This window comes from Centroberyx affinis, unplaced genomic scaffold (assembly GCF_046629955.1).
Source record: "Centroberyx affinis isolate AG114_WGS23_722 - 3 ecotype Tasmania unplaced genomic scaffold, CSIRO-AGI_Caff_v1 ptg001525l_1, whole genome shotgun sequence".
Taxonomy (NCBI): Eukaryota; Metazoa; Chordata; class Actinopteri; order Beryciformes; family Berycidae; genus Centroberyx; species Centroberyx affinis.
The window spans coordinates 234,608-246,298 of record NW_027279985.1 but is presented as its reverse complement, the minus strand read 5'-3'; the positions used below and the strand labels follow the sequence as shown (position 1 = coordinate 246,298).

The 11,691-nt window shown below is 42.3% G+C and overlaps 1 protein-coding gene across 1 annotated transcript; it reads left to right on the top strand.

Annotated features, from left to right (window-relative positions):
* Nucleotides 1-771: 771 nt before the first annotated feature.
* rce1a (Ras converting CAAX endopeptidase 1a) lies at nt 772-6,454 on the top strand. The gene is made up of 8 exons (XM_071527375.1): nt 772-1,041; nt 1,770-1,872; nt 2,114-2,197; nt 2,566-2,644; nt 3,686-3,853; nt 5,192-5,263; nt 5,377-5,439; nt 6,225-6,454. The coding sequence occupies exons 1-8, from the start codon at nt 872-874 to the stop codon at nt 6,452-6,454; spliced, it is 969 nt and encodes a 322-aa protein (XP_071383476.1). The 5' UTR covers nt 772-871.
* The last annotated feature ends 5,237 nt before the right edge of the window (nt 6,455-11,691 follow it).

Below are 11,691 nucleotides of genomic sequence, written 5' to 3'. Positions count from 1 at the left end.
GAACAGCCCCGGGCTTCTGGCGTAAAATCCGCCTGCAGTCTAATGTTATTCATGTTATGAATTGACATGTATGGGAAGCACATATGTATATATTTTTGTATCTTTTAACCATATGTAGGTGTCTATAGACCTACAACATATGGAGGAAATGGATGCCAATATTTTAAAAATGTCCAATTTAATATATGCTTTGAGCATATGTACCTATATTTACATCCATGGTGCAGAAATACATTTGACATGGAGTAGATTTATATTTTTTGAATATGAGCTTATATCAAGCTGCACAGATTAATATATAATTTTAATACTCCATTAATATATTTACTGGTTTAGATGGCCATATGTTTTGTGCTCTTTTTTTATTTATCTGTGCATTATTTCATGTCGTGAAAAGTAACTGTGACATTATCAATTGTAAGTTGAACCTTAAAGCCTATTTTTATGCTATATTTCTCAATATAGAGCATTGGAGAAAATAAAGAATAACGAGCGCGTCAAGCAACTCAAGCCACTGGACATAACGGAAGCAAAGTGTTTTTTTTGCCTTCAAAATAAAGGCGTCGTTATTCCTCAAAATAATCGTTGAAGCGCACATTCGCCAATAAAGGTTTTATTTTGAAAGCTATGACAGGAAAACTTCAGCTTCATTATGGCTGACTTGACGCTAGTGGCGGGGGGTGCGTGGTGACGTACAATTACAGCGCCAGGGAAGCTAGCTACCCCAGCTAACTAGCTTAGCTTCATGTTTTGAAAGGGGATAACTGACAACTCCACTGCTTTTGTTGGCTGATGTTTTACCGAAGTAGATGGTCCAGGAACCGTCCCGGTTTCGAGTAATCTCTTCGTTTCGTCTCAACCGCCGGTCGACATGGCAGAGGAGGAGGATTTATCGCCAAACCTTCTGACAGAGGAGATGAACAGCAGCAATGGCGAGTTAGTACCTCCAGACGGCTTATGCTGGGTGTCAGTGTTGTCCTGCCTGCTGCTTGCCTGCTCTTATGTGGGGAGTTTATACGTATGGAGGAGTGACCTGCCAAGGTGAGTCCAGACGGTCCACACTAATTCTTCTCCATTCTACGTTATTTAGGCACAAGTTTTGCTAGCTAGTAAGCTTCCCAGCCCCACTTCCCTTGCGGCATTATGATATAACACATGTAGTAACGTTACTAGCCGCGTTTACTTTCATTCTGTCTCGTATGGCGCGAACGTCACGCCAAAAAATCAGGCAATCTAATGGCGCTTTGCTTATCGGAAAACCTTCCACACATGGTAGAACACTTCTCAAGACTTTATACGAGTGAGAAGGATCTATTCTGCAATTCGGCATACATGCGATACACCAATCATGACTTACTTGAAGAAAAAATAAACTTTAAAGTTAGTTCCCATGTTATTCTCACACCTCCTTCCACCAGAACACACAGTGAATAGCAGTGTGAACCAATTCCAAAAGTCGAAATTCTATTGAAATACGTGCTTCTTGATGGATTTGATGTATGCGGAATTTAAAAGTGGCTCCTAAAGGACTCAGAAAGTGTATATGTCGTGTTCTACAATGTGTTTATGTTTGCCGATAAGCCAGGCTGTGTTAAATTGCCAGATCTTTGAATGGAGTTTGGCGTGGCAGTTTCGTCTCGGGGTTAGTGAGGTACTTGATTAATTAAAAGCAGCTGGACTTGTGTCCCCGCTGTGTGTTGGTGATAATAATGAGTATTGCAAAAGGTTTTTGGTTTTCCCTCTCTCCTCCTCATCTTTTCTACTAATAGGGATCACCCAGCAGTGATCAAGAGGCGCTTCACCAGTGTCCTGATAGTGTCTGGCCTGTCGCCTGTCTTCGTGTGGGCATGGAGAGAATTCACAGGTGTCAGGGTGAGTCTCTGCCTCACTTACAAACTAGTTGATAATGACATTTCCTATTATTACAATGAAAGCTGTTATAATTCTCGTTTGGGTTACTGATCTGAGACCGCTGACCAGGTCTTTTGTAAATTGCAACCATTATAATCTGCTGTCAAACACAATGGGACGTAGACTGGCTTTTTACTTTCTCTTTCTGTGTGTGTGTGTGTGTGTGTGTGTGTGTGTGTGTGTGTGTGTGTGTGTGTGTCAGCCGGCCTCGTCGCTGCTGGCTCTTATGGGGATCCGGTTTGAGGGCCTCATCCCTGCAGTCATACTTCCTCTGCTGCTCACCATGGTAAGAAACACCTTCCTCTTTGATGATGATGATGATCCACTGCCTGGGTAGATTTGGAGTAGATAGTAGATTCAAGATATTAAATATTAGCACAAAATATCACCAGCTTCAGTCCAAAAACATCAATATTGCCATTTGCCTTCAAAAACCCATATAGCTCAAACCCGCATTTGTGATACATATTTCATTTTCCATTGATCGTAGAAAACTGAATACTTGTAATTTTGTGGTCAAATTTAATCGTCCATTAGTCAAAACCCATATAGGTCAAACCCCAGCCCCTGTTTAAAGCTATGGGCTGTGGCAGAAAGAGATTATGTCCTACTCTACAGTATTGCACCTCTTGACTGTGTCGTCCTGTGCTGCAGGTCCTGTTTCTGGGCCCGCTCATGCAGCTGGCCATGGACTGTCCCTGGAGCTTCATGGACGGCATCCGGGTGGCCTGTGGTGAGACAGTCGACTTGCTGGACATTGTTCTACCCTGTTCCTTATACCATCAGGGATTTTAGGGCTTTTTCAAACCCAGTGTCGGTTTGATTTGGTCCAAATCTGGGGACAAGTTGTTTGATTTGGTTTGCAATATTACAACATAAGTTATCAATGGCAGCCACATGGGGGCAGTCATTTCTTTCACTAGTCAGAAAGGACTTTCTTCCAGGGTAAAACTTGTCCTTAACCCATGATTCATGGCGCATTTAACTAGGGCTGAACAATTAATCAAAATTTTATCGAAATCGCAATATGGCCTACTGCAATTTTCAAATCGCAGGAGGTGCAATATTTGTTAAAGGTGAAATGTGTCAAAATACCATTTTAAATGAAATATTGTGGTGCTGCAGAGATGTCCTGGCCTACACATCATATTCTACAGACTTAAGAAAACATCTTTGTTTGGTACAGATCCCCGCAAAAATCACACCATAATCATTTTAATATGTTTTTCAATGAAAATGAGAATAATGATGTAAAAATGATCATTCTCTCTAATATCGCAAATCATATCGCAATTGCAATATCGGTCAAAATAATCGCAATTAGATATTTTTTCCAGCCCTAACACACAGTGCTTTCTGTATCACAGTCTGATCACTTTCTGTCTTCTTCACCTCTGTCTTTAAATGATGAATACATTACTGCATTTATAAATGGATTTGTAAAAAGGCATTTACATTTCATTTTTTGTTACTCCATTTACTAATGTGTTTTCCTATTCATTTTCCATCTCACAGTTCATTTGTCTCCTGCTTTACTGTTTACACTTTCTGCTTGGGTCGCGCTTTATTTTCAGGTGACTCTTTTTTTTTTTAAAATTAGACGACATGAACCGAAAATGCCAGAGTATTAGGAGTCCACACTAGCCAGCTGCTGGTCTGGATTCTGCCCTATCTGCACAGTCAGTAGGCTGTAGCGTGTTTTTGTGTAATCTCCATCTCCGTCCACTTCCACTTGGACCCTGACCCGGCCCCTCTGTCTCCGTCCCGCCCGCAGACCCGTGGTTCTGGACGCTGTGCTTCAGCGACATGCGCTGGCTGAGGAACCAGGTGGTGGCCCCGCTGACGGAGGAGCTGGTGTTCAGGGCCTGCATGCTGCCCATGCTGGTGCCCTGCGCCGGCCCGTCCACCGCCATCTTCACCTGCCCCCTCTTCTTCGGAGTGGGTGAGTCATCTTTTGGGCAACATCAGTCCCAGTCAAACAGATGGAAATTACAGGATTCTTCTACAGAGTGTCCGGAGGTTCTTAAAAAGTCTGAAAAACTATGAATGATCTACATTTAAGGCCTTCAGAAATACCGATTAGATTGGTTTAGCTCTTATGTTTTCTAGACCAGTGATTCTCAACCTTTTTGATATCAAGGAGGACCCTAATTTAGTCCACATTAGAGCCACGGACCCCCATTTGATGAGATTTTGTCTCTCGGACCCAAATCTGAGAATATTTTTATTGTTCGGTATGATTTTGTCCAGAATTCCATGACTATCTGTATTGGAGGTAGAGAGATAACAGAGAAACTATGATCAAAATAGTCATTCCTTTACATTCTCTAATTGTGTTAACTTCTTGTAAATTAAATAATGGTGAAGTTGAATAATTCGTCAATTTGCTGGGGACCCCCTGGAACCCCCTCAAGGACCGCTGGTGGTCCCCGGACCCCACGTTGAGAACCACAGTTCTAGACTATTAGGTCTTATTTTCTCACCATGCAATGACAGGTTTCTTTATGCGGCATGTCCACTCTTAGATGAATCCAGAACAGAGTTAGTAGTGCAATCCTGCATCCTATCTGCTTTATTAAACACATTGGACTTGATGTCCCCTAAAGAGTAACTCCACACTAAAACAATTTTTTGAGTTGTAAACTGGCATTTAGTAATGTTTAGTTATGAAACACATCAGTGTCATATTGGAGCCCAGATGTGCCGGTACCATATTTCTCTCAGTAAACCTGGCCCAGTCCGCCCTCCAGTGGTTAAAATGAGCAGCTGGTGTTCAGTTGGATTTGCAGCCATAGGTCTTTTGGTAAGAAAATTGTTCCCACCCCCAATTTTAAAGGTATATTTGACAAGGTGAACTCTCCACCCCCTTCCTCTTTTCACCACTTTTTCCCTGCTCTTTCACGCCAAGTGTCATTTTTCAAAATCTCAGAGTAGGTCGAGGGAAGCCGAAACTGGGTGCAAAATGACTCTTTAACAGTTTGTTTCCTGGTTTCCTTTTACTTATTCTTATTTCACTTTCTGATCTTTCTTGATCATCCTTGTTCAATCAGAAATAGGCTAGTTTTGCCAGCTATTTCTGTCGTTATTTTGGTTTTTAATTTCCAATTCCGGGTAGCATTGAGGAGGTCTTAAAAAGTCTTGAATTTGGCTTTCTGAAACCTGCAAATACCCTGCCTCTGTAGATCCCAATGTTTCCAGCAAAGACTGAAATCTTTGACACACAATAAAGTCAGCTTGCTGCTTTTATGTGGCTCTAATAATGTTGTTATTGTTCTTTCAGCCCACTTTCACCATGTGATCGAGCTGCTGCGCTTCAGACAGGGGACAGTGTCAGGGATCTTTCTCTCAGCAGGTAACGTAATTCATGTACAGCGTCTCATGGTTCCATCATTACTGACAGAGTTGACTGTTTGGAGATGGTAGGACAGAGTTGATAATGAACTGTGTTTCTCCTGCCTGCCACAGTGTTCCAGTTCTCCTACACAGCCGTGTTTGGAGCCTACACTGCCTTCATCTTCATCAGAACAGGTGAGGGCCTTTGCATTACATGTTACACCTACTTAACACTGGATGAAGCGCAACTTATTACTTCTGTAGTACTATTGATGGAGATACATTCAGTATTTTTCCTTTTTTAAGATTTTGCTTATAGCCTCCTGGTCTGTTATCAGTATTGGGATTTTTGCATTTTGCTGATATTCAGATAGTTTTCATGCCAAAAAAATTACAAGTATTCAGTGTTTCCCCCAAGCCTTTGAAACAGCATTTAGACCATCATGGGACACTAAAGCTCTCCATTGAAACTCTGACTAATGTAATTCTCACCACACCTATTCAATGGTTGGAGAAACTCTGGGACGCACAGAAGGAATTTACAAAAAAAACATAATTGCACAATTAAATGATAAAGAAAATAAAACTTCATGTCAGGTTTTCCAGACTGTTTTTCTGTAGCTGTGGTCAGGGAGGAACCTCCATCATATCAGAGGTGGACGACACTGACTGGCTGATATTCGATATTTAATGAAAAGACCCATATTGGCCGGATATATCAGCAAACCGATATGTTAGTCTAACCCTACATAGGACACCAACACTCTCAACTGAAACTAATGATCATGATAATAACATATTTTTGCAAACTTGTGTGGAATCCGATCAAAATGCTGCATAAGTATCAGTTCTAGCTTCCTCTAGACCACCAGTGTAGTATCAAGCTTTGTTTGAATACAAAAATGTCGATATCTGCCTTTAAAAATCCACATTGGTCAAACCCAGTTGTCATCGTTGTCCCCTCCTCTCCGTGTCCTCAGGTCACCTGGTGGGCCCGGTGCTGTGCCACTCCTTCTGCAACTACATGGGTTTCCCCGCCATCAGCACGGCCCTGGAGCACCCGCACCGCTTCACCGTCCTCTCCTGCTACCTGCTGGGGGTCTTCCTCTTCTTCTTCTTCCTCTTCCCCCTCACCGACCCCGTCTTCTACGGCCTCCCCACCCCGGTCTGCACCCTGGCCTCCTACGCCAGCTCCCTCTGCCGCTCCTGATCCCAGCCTCCCCCACCCCCGCCACCTCCCATTGGACTACAGACCCATTGGACTGTTCCATAGCGGTGCCGCCTCCCACCGGCCCCATGCAGGGTTGAAGGAACTGGGGTGGTGTTTTTTGCCAAGCCGGAGTTGAGGTCAGGTTTGGTTTGGACCGACAGCGCTAACAGCCATGTAGCTAAGCTAAGTTGCCATAGGCGTTGGGGGAATAGAATATCCACTCCCTACGGTCAGGGTAACCCTCAATACGTCAGTACATTTACATTTTATATTTAAGTCATTCAGCTGACGCTCTCATCCAGCGCGACTTGCTATGAGCAGGTAGGGGTTCAGTGTCTTGCTCAAAGGATACATGGCTATTGCTGGGATCGAACCCGAGACCCATCCGGTTACAGGATAGTCGCTAGGCTGCACCGCCGCCCCAGTATGTGGTCTTAGTGTAGACTCAACAGGAGGTAACGTTAAAGGAAAAATCCACCCTCGGATACTTACACTGTTACATATCATCAATCTGTGATTTTTAATGGATTCCAGGAGGTATTTTGTGATGAAGCGCTGTATTTTTATGTTTTTTGGTGTACTCACTTTGCCTCATCTACTTCTACTTCATCTCAAAAGTTGAGCCACGCCCCTTTACTCAAAACGCAGCGTGTTTTGTGACCGCATTGCATTCTGGTCTGTTGAGGCTGCTGTCAGTGGAGAAATTGGTCTCTCTGGCCAAAACCTGACGTTTACCGTTACTGTTTTAGATCGCCGAAACATTTTCTGCTATCAAACTACATCGTAGCTGCTGGAAATACCTCAATGCGACGTCACTTTGTCTATGTTTGTCCAGTTAATAGCTGTTTAACAGTGTTATCGTTTAGGGTGGATTTCTCCTTTAACTGATTTCAGACGCCAGGCCTTTGCTGTTGTAGAAGCTCATTCTGCTTGAATAGGTCAGTGTTTTATACATAGAGAGATATTAATATTAATGGTATAAAGGGTGAAAATGGTTATTTATATACGTCTGCATGTTTCAGTGCTGGTAGTTCGTTGTTTTGTTGGTGAGGGTCGGTGATGGGATGGGTTGGGGAGGAGGGTCACTGTTCCTAAAGGTGGAGAGTAGAGTTATGTTGTTAACCTGCAGCTGGTTTTTGAGGATCTTCCCTCTGAGGCCTCTAGGCCTTGTTCTCACACTCGCGATGCCAAACACTTGGCAGAGTCTCAAGCACCACATTCATATCCTGAGTTCAATAATGTCCAGCTCTCATTCCGCGTATTCATTCCAAACATCCTGCTTATAAGCGCTTACAATCGCTAAACCAACATCACCGTTATGGCTCATATGTTTTCACAGGCTCTTTCCCAAACGCTATATTTATGGAGTTATAAGGGTATGACACAAGACGCTCCCATTCTCCTGTTTTTGCTTCTGCTGCCTTTGTAATTGTAGGGGAAGTAACTTTTAAAAAACGAGGGTGCCACGACTGTTTCCGTCCCCTTTTCGCAGGGGGACCGGAAACCCACCAACACTCAGGTGTAGTTGTATGGAGGCGAGAACGCTCTAACCACTACGTCGCATGCTGCTAACTTGCGTATTCGCAATACAAAAGAGTCAGGAAAAGTCCCGTCGTTTCCCACATACACGCACCGCACGAAACACGCACGAAACACGCATTCACGCGCGCACACGTCCAGCTTTACTACGAAACGGGACTTGGAAAGGTAATACTCCACGAACGTACCAGCTCCGGACACACTCGGCCAATTCTGTTCACGCACTCTTTGATCTGGGTTCTTGTCTTTTTTTTTTTTTTATGAGTTTCCTGAAAAGTAAGTGGCATTAAGTCATCCATTTTCAAGAAGCTAAAAATGGAATTTCATATTAAAGGGTGTGACAGATTTGGCTTAGGGTTTCCCCAGAACGTTAACGTACTTTTCTAGCACTCACTCATCGTTTTACTTGTTTGTGACTGACCGTATTTATTTGATCGAAGACAGTTGTAGTTCTTTGCACTAGACTTGTTTGCAATGTTGCATAATTTAGAGGCTCTGTTACGGAGACTTTAGGGCGAATGTTTCTTTCTTTTTTTTTCTTGAAAGTGTCCAGATGCTTCATTTTACCTGCTTATAGAGCGAACGGCAAGTCCAGCCAATGTTCTCGCTCTGAATCGACTGAAGTGGAATGCACGGATGATCATCGGTCAGTGGAAAAAGCCGATTGGCTCTTTCACTATAACCTCCTAACTGCACTTGTCGAGGTCGTTTACAGCTTGACAGTCGTTCAGGTGCTTCTGAGAGTCACGAAAGCACTCACAAGATGGCGGCAAACGTACTATATAAGCTAAATCCATACTGTGAAGAAAAGGGTCGCTTGGATCTTCAGCAATAAATTGTATTTGGGCAGGGAAGGACTTTAGTGGTGGGCTGAAACAAGGAACTGGATAATGTTTATGTGGTATGGAGCGGAACTAGGGTCTAAAATTACTTTTAGCGTTTCACGATGAATTACAAACTCGATCCATTTTCTAAGTGAGCGAGCAACTTTTAAATGAACTCACAGTACCTGATTCTATACATGAAATAACGCTGAAAACAGGCAGGGTGACGTATTTCTATGAAAGTATATAATTGTTTTGCACAGAAAAATTCTTCTTCTTCTTATTATTTTTAAGTGTACCTCGGCAGGCGAGGCCAATTGTTAATTTCGGACACTTTTGATGCCAAGATGCATTCAAGATGGGACTGCACCTGCCCAACATCGACACCGGAGGGCGTCAGAGCGCTGTAGACTGTTATTCTTGAGTTTAGCCGAGCACCTCTGCAGTGTGTTTATTGGCTTGTCTGACATCAGTCATCCGTCACTGGGAAAACCAATTCGCTCTAACTTATTTTCCCTTTACCTTCTACTCGATTATGTCCCACCCCAATAGGAGAGATTGATGCAGGGAGGCGGGGAGTAGCGCTCGGACCCCCACCCCCCTACTGCTTAGTATTCTCTCAAATCATATAAAAAAAAAAAGCCCAGGACCGGAGTTTTAGTTCTGCCCTGCCTCCCACACTGTTCCCTCACACCTTCTCCACTCCTCATCCTTTAACCGTAAGCGCTTCATCAGCCTACTACTGATCCAGAAGCAGGCGTAGGTCTTACACCAATACTAGGCTCTTCAAATCCATATTGTGTAACATGTCTGGTAAACAATAATGCTGGAACCCAAGGCTTTTCACACATCCAAATTAGGGTTAGACCGATGTATCAAGTCCCTATTGGGCTTTTTATTAAGTATCAGATATGGGCCAGTCATGTGATCCACCTCTGATATGATGGAGCTTCTTTCCTGACCACAGCTACAGGAAAACAGGGTTAGTTTTGGAAGAGAATATCGGCTACTTGCAGCTTTGCTACAAGCACAGCATCAGCCTTCAAAAGCCCATATCTGTCGAACCCTATTCCAAATGCGCTCCAAAATACTAATGAATGTTTTAACACCTGGCTTTAGCCCTTCCAGCACCATTTTGTAAAGAGAAACATCCACTTTTCTGCAGAATGAAATAAGATTCCCTCCCATCCACACACACACACACACACAGTTCAACCAAACACTGTCACTGACTCCTACTGTCTGTTATCCTGCTCATCACTGCGCCGCGCTTTACTTTGTACCTGTCCTGTTCTTGAGCTTTTTTTTTTTTTTTCCTGTCATTGACTTGAAACTCGGAGACGTTGGTACATTTATTTGCAAGACACTCGGGAGGGTGAAACCTTTAGCTCCCCCTTTTCCTGCTGTAAGAAAAAAGAAAAAAAACACTTAACTGTTTGTCCTCCCAAATCTTTATCCAACAATCACATCTATATTTGCTGTTGAGAAGATGCATAACCTGCACATATATATATATATATATATATATATATATATATATATAATATGCAGAGAGGACAGCATTCACAGAGACTCCAGAATCTATTTTTGCTAAGTTTTAGCAGCTCGGCTATTTTAATATACAACACCAGAGGAAGGACAATTTAAAATGTGCATTTTCAAAAACTGGTTAAATATGTATAGTGAGTCCGCTTGTAAAACAGAACTACACAGATGTTTATATTGAGCACTATATTTTGTAATCAGATCTATTTTGGCGACATGAACTGAATGTACAGATGTATGTGCATGTATTTTACGTTCACCGTCTCACAGTTGTACAATGCAAATTACTTGGAGACTTCAATTTAACGGAACAGTGTTTTAATATGACAATCTTTTACAGAAACTTTGGAATCACACCGTGCAAAAAATATCAGCAATTTGTAAATAAATGAGATAATTTTATAAATCAGCTGGTGGCTGTACTGTTATTGCCTGCCTCTGCAAAGTCTGATTGCTGATGATTGCTTTGCCGGAACAGAAAGGGATTATAATGTTCTATGTAACACTAACTTGATAATGAACTGCTTCTAGCTGTGCAGCATATGTTTTTGATTGATTACATATTTATTGTAGAATTGATCAATACCACACTGGGTGTCTATGGGATTTTGATTGCATTTCACACAAGTATACATGAATATATTTATTGTTATCGGCATCATCATAATCATTCTGGGTTTCAGTGGAGAGTTTTAGTGTCCCATGATGGTGCAAATGCTGTTTCAGAGACTTTTTCCATCCTGACAAGAATAAAATTCTAGGGGAATTTAAAGATGCTGAACATCGGCACAAAATATCAGCAGCTTCAATCTCAAAATATTGGAATCGGTCTTCAAAAACCTACATAAAATGACCATATTCTATTCTATTCTATTCTATTATTCTATTGTCTACTAACCTCAGCTAAGCTCAGCTCACTGAATGAGAATGTTTACTTCTACTCCTTGCCATGCATATCCAGAAATATGTTCCAAAACTCATTGCTGTAACATCTAAAGTTCTGTATTCATCCATTCTCTAATGTGCAGGAGTTGGCAGTGAGATGAGCTGCCTCCTGCAGGTGAGATGAGACATGATACTCCTCCAAGTATTCATAATTGCTTTACCTCCAGCCAAACACAATTTGGCATTGCGTGAGCGTGGAATTATGAGCTTCTGTCTGACTTTTTTTTAATCAAAATTGAGTTATCCACACATTCATGATCTTTGTTACTTGGGCTTATGTGGTGTTAATTTTAAAAACTAGATGGCACTCAGTAGAGCGTATACCTCTGCCGACGCTATGCAATTGTCAAGATATGCGAGTTCCACATTTTCAGGGATTTTCAG